This window comes from Pipistrellus kuhlii, unplaced genomic scaffold (assembly GCF_014108245.1).
Source record: "Pipistrellus kuhlii isolate mPipKuh1 unplaced genomic scaffold, mPipKuh1.p scaffold_m20_p_15, whole genome shotgun sequence".
NCBI lineage: Eukaryota > Metazoa > Chordata > Mammalia > Chiroptera > Vespertilionidae > Pipistrellus > Pipistrellus kuhlii.
The window spans coordinates 28,970,232-28,985,923 of record NW_023425460.1 but is presented as its reverse complement, the minus strand read 5'-3'; the positions used below and the strand labels follow the sequence as shown (position 1 = coordinate 28,985,923).

Here is a 15,692-nt window from a genome sequence, read left to right as displayed (position 1 = left end):
ACTTCCGGCTTTGACACCAGACAGATATAGAAAGAATCTCAGCCTTCCTACCCAATGGTTCTGTGTCCCCAGTGTACCCTGAGAGCCGCAGTTACCCTGCATGTAAATGGGGATATACCCACCTGAGAGGCGGGGGCTTGAGAGAGAGCAGGCTTAACTAGATAACATATGTGTTGTACCTGCAACTAATCAGCACTTAAAATGTTAACTTATCCTTGTGTTTAAGAAAGCCAAAATCCAAGTAGTGTTTGGCTCTAAGAGTGAGGGGTGGAGGGAATAATTAACATAACGTTTTGTTTACTAATTACCACATTAAGACTATGAACTCGTAGCCACTATTGTTCAAATGAACAAGACTGAGGTGTGGAACCAGGCTCTGCCCTAGATGGCTTTGGATATACATAGTTAACATTTCAGTAATGACGGCGGAGGGGCGTTGTGTGTACATCAATGGCTCATACGATGCATCTAATTAAGCAACTTTTTGTTCCAAGCAGAAGAAAATTGGGCTTTCCCAAAGAAAAGCAGCTTGCTCCCAAAGTTGCTAACAGATTGCTTCTTAATTGAACTTGGGGAGGTGAATTATATGGTGAATTAGAAAAAAAGAACAACTCTGAATTTAGTGAATTGTCCCATAAAGGAAACTGTGGGATTGAATTGCAAATGCTGGAGAGAAGCATTGCAGCCGGGCCCCCAGGCCTCGCGGGCCGCTGACCTCCGCTGTGTCCCAGTGAGAGCCTGAACAGGCCCCGGGCTCTCTTTTCAAGGCCTGGAGGGCATTCTTTCCCAGAGACCAGCTGTAAGCCTGGGTTTCTTATGCAAAGGAGATGTTTGAATAAACCCCTGTGACTAATGAAATCTACAAGATCTTTGCATATCCTCTGACTGAAGAGGTAATTAACCAAAGATCAAATATAAGGGTATATATGCTTTATTTTTCCAAATATTTTTCTCTTGAAATCCCATCCAAGGAAAACAACATATCCCGACACTCTGAGTCCCGCCCCCATGGCCCCGGAATCTGTCTGCATCAGGCTGTATTTCTCTGTTCCTCGTTCTGTGTGCCTAGTGCCGCAGTTTTAGCCACAGCCACACCTGTTTTTAGTGAAACAGAGCAACACTGTCCACACGCGCGTGTAGACGTGAGAAATGACTTTTCTTAGCATTGGCTATCTGTCTCCAGTCCCACATCTTCCACTCCTGGTGAGCTTGGAAGGAGAGAGGTTGGTTGTAAGAAAATAATCCTGAGATGGGGCTTCCTCTGCCAGGATTCTCTGAGTATTAAATCTCAGCCTTGGCTGCGTTTTAGTATCACCTGGGAGCTTTAAAAAAATCCCAAGGCCCAGGGCAGTTAAACAAGAACCTCTGGGGACCCAGGCATCAGTGTTTTTCTAAAAAGCTTCCCAGGTGATCCTAAAGTGCAGCCAAGGCTGAGAACCATCGCTACGAGAATATCTGCTTTCCTCCCTCCAAAACGGATCAAGACAAAATTTTCCATCAGTTCCTCTGCGTTAAAAATGACTGAGTTCTCTTTTCAAGCAACTGCCATCCATCCCTCTGTCCCTCCGTTTGTTTGTCTGTCCATTTATGCATCCCATATTTTATTGAGTGTCTGCTCTGTGCCAGACACAGTGCTGGCTGTTTGTGTTAGGACAAAACAAAGTCAATGTCTTCAAAATGCTAAAAATGTAGAAACCAGACTGGGAGGTGGGTGAATAGGAAGTCACAGTCCCTTGTGCTGAGTGATGTAAATCGAGGGGGTGATAGGGCACGGAGGTGCTCCTCTAACCTCCGAGGGCCAACGGGGCAGCTTCCCAGAGGAAGTGGTATCCAGGCTGACACTTGAAGGGCCAGTAGATGTTGGGCAGGTGAAGAGGTGGGAATGGCCCAGGCAGGCGCATCACTAAGAGAGAAGTGGAAATCCACGCACGTGCTGTAAATGGCTGAGGGGGGCCAAGCAGAGGATGGGAGTGGGAATGTGGCAGGAAGCCCCGAAGCACAGGTGGAGGAGGCCAGTGGGCCCAGATCATGGGGCCTCAGTGGTTATGTTAGGAGTTGGAACTCATCCCAACAGCAGTAGGGAGCCTGGCGAGGGTTTTCATCAGGGGAGTGGCCAGACCACATGAACTCTAAGTAGATTCCAGGCTCAGCTGTACTGGAACATGAGATGTGAGCTTCTGAGAAAGCCCTTCTAAGAAAAGACAGAGCCTTCCGTCTCTTGCAGGTAAGGATGACAGATGAGGGATCTGTGCCCATGGCCTCAACCTCATCACTGACATTGGATGTCCCCCCACAGACCCTGAAAATGCCACGGGTCCCTTGGGAGTAACCAGCCTCTCCCAGGTACCCCTTGTTTTTTGTGGGGAGGAGGCTGAGGAGAAGGAGTACAGGTGTGGGTATCAGACAGGACCCACCTCCAGTTGTCACCATTAATAATAATCTCTGTTCTCTCAAGTCAGGCAAATCCCTTGGCCTTGTTTCTCCATCTATACAATGGGGATATTTTTGGCCCTTTTGTCATTGGTTTTTATGAGGCTAGAATTATACAATTCAAGGCCGGGAATATATTTGGCATTGTTCTTAATGCATGGTCAGCACCATGATTGACACTTAGTGAACACTGATTCTTTTCCCGCTCCATCTTCTGGGGGCACTCTGTCTTCCTTCAACCCAGAGCTTTATGACCCTGAGCACTAGGAGGGGAAGGGAATCAGAAGTCCTCAACCCATCCCCTCCTCTGCCTGCCAACCCCTCTTTCACTCCACTCAGTTCTCAACCACAGCCTCCAGCCAACCTGAACCAGTCTTTGCCCATGTACCCTTACAGGTCTGTTTCTTATGTTTCTGCCTCTTGTGCAGGAGCCAAGCAGGTCTGACTTAACAACCCTCCAGGCCAAGTGCTATATGGAATCTTCTTTCAAATCCAAGCTCCTACGTCTCCCTCCTATCTATGCCGACCTGGGTCCGTGGTCGGCAAACTGCGGCTCTCGAACCACATGTGGCTCTTTGGCCCCTTGAGTGTGGCTCTTCCACAAAATACCACGGCCTGGGCGAGTCTATTTTGAAGAAGTGGCATTAGAAGAAGTTTAAGTTTAAAACATGTGGCTCTCAAAAGAAATTGCAGTCGTTGTACTGTTGATACTTGGCTCTGTTGACTAATGAGTTTGCCGACCACTGACCTGGGTCATATTCAGAGGTGCAGTTACAAAACTCTTTCATGTCCTTTGGGTCCCCTCTAGGTCTCTCAGAATCAATCCCCCAAGGCGGAGAATAGCCTGTGAGGCCTCACATGAGCTGACTCTCCGGACCCTTCACTGCCCACTGACCTCACTGCCTACTTCTGTCTCCCTCGCTCATTCCAGCCCAGTCATATCCGCTTCCCTCCCGCCAAGGACACACCCACCCCAGGGCCTTTGCACCTGCTACTCCCTCCCTTTGGAATGCTCTCATTTAACTGCAGACTGTCGCCCTCACTTTCTTTGGGCTTTTGCTTTTCTACCTCACCGAAATCACACACTCTCATGCCTCGCAGTCACTGTTTCTTTCACCTCCGTTTATTTTCTTCATGGTGCTTATTCACAGCCGACTTAGATACTTGGTTGTCTATTTGTTTATTGTTTTCTCTCCTGCCCCCTCCATCAGAATAGGATTTCCATGAGGTCAGGGTAGACTTTGTTCAGTGTCACATCCTGCACAGCAGACACAGCATCTGGCATGTTGCAGGTGCCGGATAAATATTTTTTGAATGAGTGAGTTCCTGAACAAACTCATTACCTCATTCGGTCCTCACAACAGCCCATTTGACAGATGGAAAAATACTGATACCCGGGGTCTTGCCCACAGTTCCATGGCGGAGGGGAGACGAAGCGAGTCCCAGAGCCTCGGCCTTGGGCTCGCCTCCACTCCACACATGGCACATTCCTCTGCCGGCCCGTGATTCTCATACCATCAGGATTTCCCCCAACCTTTAGCCCGAGAGGAAATGATATCGCAACTGGGAGAATACCCAGAGGGCTGGGAGCTGGCAGCGAACGCCCCGGCAGCTGCAGGGAGTGTGTGAGTGGATTCTGAGTTGGCCAGAAAGGCATCGGAACGAGCAGGATGAAGGCATACAAGAATGTCAGCATGCGCCTGGGCCACCGCCAGTGTCAGTCACCAGAGAGGAAGAGGTAGTCTGCACATCAGAGTTGGGATGTGGGACCGCAGGGCTGTCTCCAGGGGTTGTCTGGGGCCAGACCGTGCTTCTGTGTTTGGGACCCTTTCTAGCTGTGGGACGTGGGGAAGGTCGTCAGGCTGTCCTGAACCCTCAGCTTCCCGGGTGGGATCCACAACCCTTGGATAATGATCTGGTGTTGCAGTTTCCTCCTCCATAAAATAGGATGCCACTCTGTCTGCCACTGAGTATGGTGCCCAAGAGTCAAAGGGGATGTGGGGAAACTGCTTTGGAAGTTGCAAGTTTCTAAATGAAGATAAGAAATGATCTTGCATTAGTAAACAGATTGTCTTCCAATGGGCCTGGTGTGGATTCATGTGTATGATAGTCTCTCATTGACCCAGGTTTTGCCCTCAAATCTGCTTGCTGGTGTCACTACCCATTCAGTTTTTCCAACCTCAACTATAGGAGTCCTTGGTGGCCCTCCTCAGCCCCATCAGCCTCTCTCATTGCTCCACCTCCAACTCCACCTCTAGTATGACAGGTGCCCAACATCTCCATTGCACTGTCCAGCCCATCCACTGCTGTGTCTCCTCTGGACCTTCACAAGGCTCCTTACTGGTCGCCTGGCTTTCTCTTTTGCCTGCCAGAGAGATCTTGGTAAAACATAATAGCACTGCCCACTGTCCCTCTCCTGCTTTCTACCCTACCCACCTCGGCCACCATGTTGGCGCTTCCATAGGCCAAGTCTATTCCTGATCCAGGCTTTTTCACCACCTTGCCTTCTGCTGGGGTGGCACTGACCTGGATCTCCGAGCGTCACCTCCCTGCAAGGGCCTTTTCCGACCACCTTCTAAGCAGCTGCTCCAATCATGCTTCCCCACATCCTGAATCTGATCTTCAGAGCATTTTCTGAACCTGCAATGGGGGATCTTACTTATTTTCTTTCTGGTAATAGCCCACCCATTTAGAATGTCACCTCTGCCTGTCTTGTTCATTGCTGGATCCCTAGTGACTTGCAGTGGGTCTAAAAAGAATTGGTGATTGACCGTGTCCCTGATGGGGAGGGATATGAACCGGCTCATGGATCATGGCTACTGACAAGCATCGTTGTCCTGCACGGAGGCAGTGTCCTCAGAGTCTGATTTACAAAGCAAACAGAGCGGCTTCTAAAAGGAGACTCACCTCGAAGAAGAACCAAGATACCTGTTTCTGCCAGAGCAGCACAGATGACTTCCTGTGGGCTCCACGGCAGGGGGCCTCCAGGAGCCTGTCCTGTTCGCATTCGGGCTTTCTCGTGGAGGTGGGGGTGAGGGAGCTGACGTTGGGATTTGCTTATTTGTATATTTGACTTCAAGGGTCCTTGAGCTGATCCAGGAGAGTTTATAATTTGTAAATTATGTGCATGCTTATTAAAAATAAGCAGCAAGGTTGGTTTTTGTTTTTGCTTTTGCCTTAGTGTCTAGAACAGGTCCTGGCACACAGTAGGGGCTCAGCAGACTCTTGTTGAACAAATCTTGATCATTCTGCTGGTGATTCTGATCCTCCCCCAGGTGACCAGAGGTCTCCCTCCTCTCGGTGCTGGTGCAAAGAAGGCTGATGTTCCTCACGGATTTTTCTTCTCCTTTCCTTCAGGTGGACGTGAAGACCAGTCATTCGAGAGCTGGCCTAATGCTACAGTCGCGAATGCCAGCAGCGAGGAAGCTGGAAAGGGTAATGTGAGCCCACCAGGCCTTTGGGTACTTAAAAACAACAACACAAAAACCTGTAGTAAATTTCACATAAAATTTACCACTTTGACGTGTACCATTGAGTAGCATTACGTGCATTCACAATGCTGTGCAGCCATCACCATTGTCTAGATCCATGTTGCTTTCAACACCTGAAAAGCCAACTCCATACCAACTAAGCAGCTGCTCCCCATTTCCCCTCTCCACAGCCCTGGCTTTGGGAACCTCTTATATTCCTTTTATCTTAGTGGACTAAGAAGTCCTGGAGTCTGTGGGCATGAGGGAGTGAGTCCTTTTGTTGAGTGGGGTGGGCTGGCTGCCAGAGAAAGGGATAGAGTGTGGCACTCGGTTGCTCAGAGACTGTACTCTTTCGTTAAACTCTGCGATCTGTACTTGACCTTTCTCTCTAGAACTTGGCTTGTGCGTTGAAGCCCCTGAGGGCCGAGGGGAAGGATGATGAAGTTTGGGGTCTGACAGAACAAGTGGGCATGGGAGGGAAGGAAGGAAAATAAAGCTGGGCTAGGGGCTGGGGCGGGGAGGGTGTAGGCTGGAGAAGCCTGGGCTGTAGGGGAGGCAGCAGGTGAGGTTGTGGCTATCTGTGGGCAAGGTCACTGATCAGCAGGTACCTGCCTGGAAGTACCACCACTTCCTGTCTGCATTATGCTCAGGCCTACGAATGCTCTCCAGGTTGTAAGATTCTAGCCTGGAGGTAATAGGAAGGTGTCTCCCTTTTGGAGAGCTTTTCCTGTTCAGAGGCCTACTTTCTGTGGGAATAAGGGCTCACTGCCAGCAATGGCATTTCATCTACATAAGATTAACACAGAGCAAAGGGAATAATTTTAAAGTGCCAGGATCCTAAGCTTGGGGGATGACTATGTAGGGATGAAGTAGAAATTATTATTTGCTTTATTTTATGTTTTTGCTTTAATGTTATTTTATATTTCATAGATACACATGCATATATACATAATTTCACACAAATGCATATGTATAATTCACACAAATGTGTAAATGTGCTGATATAATTACAGACTTTTTTAGTATTGTCTCCTTTTTTCTTTTCTTTTTAATTCGGTTACCTCCTTCTCTTCTTTTTTCCTACCCTTTCCCAGGTAATGCATGCAAATTACTTTGTATATACTCTTCCATGCATATATATGCACATATATATATTTATGTACAGATTTATACATATACACATACAAACATATATATAGCTATAAACTTTGTCATTTAAAAAAATGGGATCATATTTGATACATGTTTTTTATGTAACATGCTTTTCTCATTCATCAATACCTTATGGAAAACCCCTGTAAGACACTAGTTATAACTTCAATTTATTCTTCTATATTACTGGTATTACTAGACCATCATTTGTTCATCCTTTCTTTACCAATTAATATTCACTTCAGGCTTTTGCCATCATGAATACTGCTGCTAGAATGAGTTTCAAAAGGTGTAACCATTCACATTTCTGTGACAACTTAAAACTGGGTCCCTTTCCCCATATCCTTTCTAACTCTAGGCATTATCGTTATTTTCAGTAATGTGAATGGTAGCTTAGTGTTACTTATTTATGTTTCTCTGACTGCCGGTGACTTGGAGCATCTTTTTCTACCTCTGCCAGTGATGTGGGTGTGCACTTCTGTGACTCAGCTCGTCCTGTCTTTTACCCATTTTTTAAAAAATATATTTTTATTGATTTTACACAGAGAGGAATAGAGAGTTAGAAACATCGACTAGAGAGAAACATCGACCAGCTGCCTCTTGCACACACCCCCTCTCCCCCCAACACTGGGGATGTGCCCGCAACCAAGTTACGTGCCCTTGACTGGAATCGAACCCAGGACCTTTCAGTCCACAGGCCGACACTCTATCCATTGAGCCAAACCAGTTTCGGCCCTTTGCCCATTTTTTTTACTCGGTTTCTGATGCCTGTCTTGTCAATGTGACCTCTTTCAGAGAGAGGCAGAGATACTTTAGCTCTCACTCCTCGCCACCACCATTTGACATTGTGCACTCGTTTCTCAGTCATACAGTTTGTTTCTGGAACCATGTGCCAGGCCCCCTTTAGCATCTGTGTTTAACTGCTCTGCTTACTCAGAGGTATTTGGACTTGTACACTGTCAGGCTCCAAGACACCTGACAAACTCAGTGGCACTTCATTTTGGCCTTGGATGACCAGCACTTAGTGGTGACCATGGAGCATAAGGTGTGGGGATGAAAACAGAGAGGCTTGCCATCACATGCAGTGACACAGATGCCAAACCAATGTTTCCTTCCTGATTTAAATGATTTACTGTCACATAAAAACTACCCCCAAACTTAGAGACTTCAAACAGTGATTTGTTATCTTCCATGGTTCTGTGGGTTGACTGGGCTCAGTGGTGTGGTTCTTCTGCTGACATTGGCTGAGGTCACTCACTTGTCTACATTCAGCTAGAAGCTGGGAGGCCAAAAGAAACTTTAGTCACAGCCTTGGTGCTTCAGTGTACCTCCCCACATGACTCCTCTATCCACGTGGACTTTCACCACTTAGTTGTCTAGCCAGAGACCTTTTTTATAGAATGGCAGCTAGCTTCCTAGTGGGAGGAAGCAGAAGCCATTAATTGACTTAAGGCCTGGACTCAGAACTCCCTGACAGTCACATTCTAATGGCCACAACAAGCCAAAGTCCAGCCCAGGTTCAAGGAGAAGAAAAAAGATTCCATCCCTAATATGATAAGTGGCAGGAGCTCACAGGGATGACAGAACTTGCTGGTGGCTGTGTTTGGAGACCATCTGCCACCTTCCCTCATTGTTTCTCACCTGCTCATCAGCAATAGATATTGTCAGGGTTTTTAATATTTACTAATTTATTGTAAACTGGGATAGTCAGACACACTTGTAGCTATGACCTTGGATAAGTTATCTAACTCCGCATAAGAGATTTAAAATTAGAAAGAATGTTTGTACAAAGTGCATAGCCAGATATCTGTTGTGTAAAAGGTACTCCATGAATGTAGCTCCTCCGCTGCTTCTTCTTCTCTACCTCCACCTCCAAGAATTATATTATCCAGCATTGCAAGTGCATTGTCCACCTCTGGACTGGAATCCCACAGCTGTTCAACAGCTGCAGAGAAACACAATTAAGAGGGACAGGAAGGAATAAGGCTGCTGCAGCCCATTAAAATTCTGTCTCCGGAGGGGTTGTACACAATACCACACTGCAACAAGAGACCTTCTTGAGTTTTTTTTTTTTTTTTTTTTTTTTTTTTTTTTAAGGAGGATGATGACAGCTTTCCCTCAGCTACTACGCCTCAAGCTCCTAAAGCTGGCTAAATCCATAGTCTGCAGCTCCTCAAATGACCCTGGTTTGTTTGAAGAGGATAATGTCAAGGCCAGGCCGATCCTCCACTCTGTAGGACAGCTTCAGAGGAGCAGTTCTTTAAGCATCCGGGACAATCCTGAGGGGAAAGCAGACCCCAAAGGGGAGGTGAGGGCAGGCTGTGCTGGCCTGTCCGTTCAGCCTTCTCCTCCAATCGACACTCCTGGGCATTGTCAGGAGGTGCTTCTTGTTTGGTTGGAATTAAAGATAAGGCGAGTTGTGTCAATCTCAGATTCTCCTTTCATCACAACCTGCACCCCCATTCCCACTCCCGCCACTCCAGGAAAAAGAGACCGCCCAGGCAGGAGAAAGGATCTGAGGGGAGCCCTGGGCTTGCTGGCTTCAGTGGCTGGGTTATTTCCTGGCTTTATGTGTCTCCCCTCAGCCCTGACGGTGGGATTTGTGCTCCCAGCTCTGGGGAGGGCTAGGGGTTGGGAGAACTGCTCACTGAACAGACGGTCTAGTCTCAGGAGCCTCTCTCTCCCAGGAAATGGGAGCCCTGCCTGCATTTCGGGGCTGATAATAGGATTAATGAAATGGGTGGGTATGTGACTGCTCCCTGAACGAAGCCATGATTGTGCTGGGCCTGATTTCCAGAACCATATTCATAGTAGAGGATAGACCTGTCACTTCCGGGAACAGTCCCTATGGGCTTTGTGCCCAAGCAAATAAGAGGAACTGGTTGCACCAGAAAATAGGGAATCCCACCAACTTAGGCACAAAGCACCACTCAGTGCCACACCCCTGAAAGTCACTTACCTCAGCGTATCTGAGTGTAACCGCTGAGCCTCACCTTACGAATTCTTTCCAGCTTCTCCCCCAATGCAGACCTGGATAGTCATCACTGCAGCTCGCATTGAGTCCCCACCACAGCGGGCATTTGACGTTTATTACCTGCCCACACCACCACCATGTAGTAGGAAGGCAGGCTCAGGGGAGGGTGGATTATCCAAGGCCACACAGGTGGCAAATGGTAGTGTTTACCCTGCACCTAAGTCCCTCTCATCCTACACTCCTTGCTCTTAATCGTGGGGCTATCTTGGTGGTCCTCAAACTAACCTGCCCTTGCAAATCACCTGGAGAGTTTCAGAAACTACAGATGCATTACTCCACTGGAGGCCCATTGAATCAGCACCTCAGAGCAGGGGACAAACACCAGAATTTATTTATTATTTATTTTTTTGTTGATTTCAGAGAGGAAAGGAGAGGGAGAAAGAGAAAGAAACATAAATGATGAGAGAGAAGTATTGTTCGGCTGCCTCCTGCACTCCCCCTATTGGGGATCAAGCCCGCAACCTGGGCATGTGCCCTGACCAGGAATCAGTGTTGACCTAGGAAAGAAAAGGTTCATAGGTCAACACTCAACCACTGAGCCACACCAGCCAGGCCAGCATTTTTTAAAGTTCCCTAGTTGATTCAAATGGGCATCTAGGTTTGAGAACCACTGACACAGTGAGGAGCTGCTCTCTCATTGCTCAGGATTGTCACAGCTCTGGCCAGGTGCACATTTGCCCATCATCTGTGGGCTGCGGGTTATGCAGATGGCTGGACCGTCCGGGTGTTTACTTCCAGTGTGGGAGTGATCCGTTGACTAATTGAAAATTCACAGTTCCTCGCTTGAGAAGGCCAGGTCAGGCCTGGTTCTGTTTATGACACGGCTGTGCCTTCCGCTGTGAGCATTGAATAGTTATGGCTGCTCTGCTTCTTCGGCGAGGACGGGGTCCGCTCCAGGGTCAGAGGATCTAAATAGACTTCATCCCCCGCCCCCAGCGTGTTAAATCCTTTCAGACCCCCTGAGCTCCTTTTTAAATGCAGGACTCCTGGCCATAACACATAATTACATCCTTCTATTTGCACTCCGGTTCCAGATAGTAGTAATCCAAGAAAATCCAATAATGACAGTTGCATTAAGATCCTTCTTCCAGGCTAAGCGGAACATCTGTTTAGACATATTTTTAATCGACAAATGCTTCCTGTGTTGAGTCCTTGGCAAATTAAATTTCTCACCGGACCGAGGGGGAAGCTGTCATTCAATAACCCATCTCTAGAAATTACAGCCTGGTTTCTTTCCAGGTGCACTTAAGACTTTCCCATGCTGACTCGGCTGCATACCGGCCCTGACAGTACTGGGTCACATGCGTGTATAACACAGCCTGTCGGGGGAACAGGCTCTGTCTTAGGGTGAGCGCCTCCGAGAGAGAGAAGTATTCTTGTCCATCCTCCAGAGGAGAGTTGGAGGCCGAGGAAAATTAAGAGACTGTTGAAAACCATATGGGAAATGAATAACAAACTTCCACTTGCTGCAGCGCTGCCTGTGATTACTTAAGATGTGATGATTCTCAGTATTTAAACGTTAGGGGTTTGGGGGCTGCCAGTATTCGGAAGAGGTTTCCACCACAGGGTGGTTTGGACTGTGGGGCTGTTTATTTTTAGCGTAACTCACCCATTCTTTAATTAATTCATTCAAAATGTGAAAACCCAGACCAGGCAAAGTGCTGGGTGTGAACAGAGTGTGAACAAGCCAGTGACAGATCCTGGCCCCCGGGGACCTTCCAGTCTACTGGGGCAACTCAGATTGGAAATCTGGGTGCAATTTGTAGTCTAGGGCTGAGACGGCGAGTGAGAATATATGTAGAGGCCAAGCAGGTAATGTCAGTGGGTGAAATTGGCTGGCTGGGACAGGGGGACGGGAGAGAGAAATGCCGGAAACTGACTATGGGGAAGAGGTGCTACTTAGCTCCAGTGGGTTGTAAATGACAGAAGGTGAGCTCACTGTTGCCAGGTCTTACCATTTTTAAAGAAAAACTAGAAAATCTGCATGTGTATGTGAAATATTTTGATTTTTAAAAAATTGGCTACTAAAGTAAGATAAAAAACAAAACAAAACAAAAAACCCACAAAAAACACAGTGTGGGCCAAAAGTGTTCAGGCCAAACAAAACACATCTGTGGGTTGGGTTTATCCCAAGAGCTGCAAGTGCACGACTTCTGATCTAGAAATTCTAGCGGTGAAACAATTCTTTTCAGGTTCAAAAATGGATTACATGCCAATTCTTTGGTTCTGGTGATATGACCCGTTGAACAAGTGGGGACCTCTTATACAAACAGAGACCTGCTGAAAAAACATGGAACCTCTTCTCCACCCCAAATTAAAAATACGGAGTTAAGCTCAAAGGAAGGAACGGGAAATTGCCCTGATCAGAAGAGAATGAGAAACATAAACACACGGAATGAACCTTCGGATGGAGGCAAGATTGCAGAGGACATTGAAACTGACAGGAATGGCAACAAATCTTGCTGCCTTTCCTAGGCTCCAAGTGGGGGAAAATACCTTCTATGAGAAACTGAATCCCAAAGCCTGTCGCTCATATTATATTTCCTATTAGTAGCCCTGCACACGAATCTGTGCGCCAGGAGCTCTCTGTGGGGCCTGGCCTCACTGCACCCGCTGGCCAGGGGCTGCCCATGGCCCAGAGGCCCATCCGTGCCCTGGCCTGGCCAGAGGACCATCCTCGGCTGGGCACGGAATGCTTGCCTCATCGCCATGGCAACGAAGCAAGCATTCCACCAGGCCGCTCACGCTGCCTGCTCTCAGCCATTGCCTTTCCCCACCCCTGGGACTGGGGGACTCCTGCAAGGCTGAGAGGACTGGGTGCTGCCATCTTGTGGCTATGGGTGCTGCCATCTTTGTGATGGAGTGATGGTTAATTTGCATATTACCCTTTTATTAGATAGGATATATGGAAACCCTAAACTTAGACATTAATGTAATGGGTCTAGGATCCACAGCATTCCAAGAACCCTGAAAAAATGAAAAACGGGGTCACACTCATGATGAGAACCTAGAGGACTCCTGTGGATAGGAGTCATCTCACCTAAAAGAAACTTTAAATAAAAACGTGAGAAACACAGAAAAGGTATTAATCTGTAAGGAAGAATCAGCAGAGACAATAAGTTGGAGAATTAATACCCCAAGGTATGGAAATAATAGAACAATCTGTATGACATTAAATAAATATACATAAACTAACTGAAGATCCACTGGAAGAATCTGAACCCTGGTGGGGAAAAACAAAACAAAAGAACAGGCAAATTTAGAAGCCCCTAAATAGGGCACTGGAAATGACAACGATGTTTATTGAAACTGGAATGGGATAAACATTATATTGAACACAATTGAAGAGAGAATTAGTGAAGTGAACTAGGAAATTTTAGGTGAAAAATTAGAAAGTGAACATGGAAATTTTACCACGGAGATAAGGAGACAGAAAATGTGAAAAAAAGGCATAGCAACATTGAGGATAAAATGAGACTGTTTAAGGTGTAAAAATGCCAATTCTCTTCAAATTGATCTATAGGTTTAATGTAATTCCTATAAAAATCCCAGCATGGTTTTATTGTTGGTATAGAGAAACTTATTCTAAAATTTACAGGGGAAGACACATAAACATTTATTTGAAAACATAGCTAAAACAATCATGGAAAAGAAGTCTGAAGTAGGAGTACTCACTCTATCTGATATTAAATACCTCACTATATAACTGTAGTAATCAAGACAGTGTCATATTAGCAGAGAAGTAAACATATAGATCAATAGCACAGAATAGAGGACCCAGAAATAAACCCAATTGCTATATGACTCAGCAACTCCATTCTTGGATATTTATCTCAGAGAAATAAAAAACTATCTTCACACAAACTGCAGTGCATGAATGTTCATAACAGTTCTATTTGTAATAGAAGTCTTTCAAGAGGTGAACGGTTAAACAAACTGTAGGACATACATATCAGGGAATACTCATTAGCATAAAAAAGAAACTATTGACACATGCAACAACTTGGATGAGTCTCCGGGTATTGCACTGAGTAAGGAGAGCCAATTCCCAAAGGTCTTATAGTGTAAGATTTAAATTTTATAATAGTGTTCAGATGATAAACATTTTAGAAATTGAGACCAGATTAGTGGTTGGGAGTTTAGGGATGGGTTGGCGGGGAAAGGAGTGAGAAAGTGGATGTGATTATGGCAACATGAAGGACCCTGGATCCTTAGGATGGAGCTGTTCAGTATCTAGAAAGTGATGGTGGATACAGAAATTTATACATGTGATAAAACTGCATCAAACTCACTCTCCCCACACCCTCTACCCCCACCTCCCTACACACACACACACACACACGAGTATACATAGTACTGGAGAAACCTGAGTGAGACCAGTTGATTGTGTTAATGCCCATAATCCAGTTGGAATTGTACTATAGTTTTTAAGATGTTTCTATTGGGGGAAACAGTAAAGTATACTTTACTATTATTTCTTGCAACTGCATGTGAATCTACAATTATCTCAATAAGAATTTCAATTTACAAAAACAAAGTCATATACAGTGAAAAAATTGAACTTCAAAATTATGACTCAGTTTGTTCCCTCAAATATGGGTGGCTTTGAGAATAGAGCATGTGCCTAACTTGGCTCCAACCCAAAGGGTTGTGAGATGTCTGTGCCCACTTAATTCTGTGGTCCATAGGCTGCCCTCAAGCCCCATATGGTCTCATTCAAGGCCTCCAGCAAGCCAAACTCACTCTCGTCATACGCCTGGTACATTTTCCACACTCGTGCTTGCCCTGTCTGGAAAATTACTATCCATGGGTTCAAAACCCTAACCAGATTCAATGCTCCCTTTAGAACACATCTTTGGTGGATTCATAGGTACTGTATCTTAACCATAATGCATAGGATGAATGAAAAGCAAAGCAAATGGCAGTGTGACTCTTTTGCAGATGGCGAGGAGAATGCCATGTTTCTGCAGAGCCCTGGGACCTCGAGTGCCAGAGCTGAAACCTTCTCTTCCCGGGTCCGAAGAGCCACAACCTCCAGGACAGAGAGAATATGGCCCGGAGGGGTCATCCCCTACGTCATTGGAGGGAACTTCACAGGTCAGGAGCCCAGATGAGGCCTACGTTGGGGGCTGGTGTTCGGTCTCCCTGGGTTGACATAGTCTTCCCAGGGAGGACTCGGTGGGATGGAGCAGCTGTGGGGTCACAGCAGTCCTACCTGCCAACTCTCCCTCATGCAAACAAGGTCTCATGCACTAGGAATGGGGAAACTGCAGTCTCTGTTGGGGTGATGCCCTCCAAGGTGGCCCCCTGGTCCCCGAGGCTTCATGCAGGAGTGATATATGTTCCTGGTCTTGAAAGCTAGACAGGGTTTGCAGGCAGAAGGAAGAGTGTGAGCAGTTACACAGTTTGGCTCCCCTGTTCTCTGCCTGAGCACCCTGCATCACTCCCAACCCCAGAAGTACTCCAGACGGTAACCAGAGGGAATAGACATGGTTAGTCCACCTGGGTCCAATCCTGGCCGCAGCACTTACCAGCCGCGTGCCCTGGGGCCCGTTACTTAGCTAACCCCTCTTCTGCCAATGGGACGATATTCTCCACTCTATAGG

The 15,692-nt window shown here is 46.7% G+C and overlaps 1 protein-coding gene across 1 annotated transcript in view; it reads left to right on the top strand.

Moving 5' to 3' along the window:
- TLL2 (tolloid like 2) overlaps positions 1-15,692 on the top strand; it is a 95,751-nt gene that overhangs the window by 33,405 nt on the left and 46,654 nt on the right. Inside the window, exons 3-4 of the mRNA XM_036438710.2 lie at positions 5,788-5,865; positions 15,028-15,183. Coding sequence (XP_036294603.1) covers positions 5,788-5,865; positions 15,028-15,183 — 234 coding nt within the window. The remainder of the gene's footprint in view (positions 1-5,787; positions 5,866-15,027; positions 15,184-15,692) is intronic.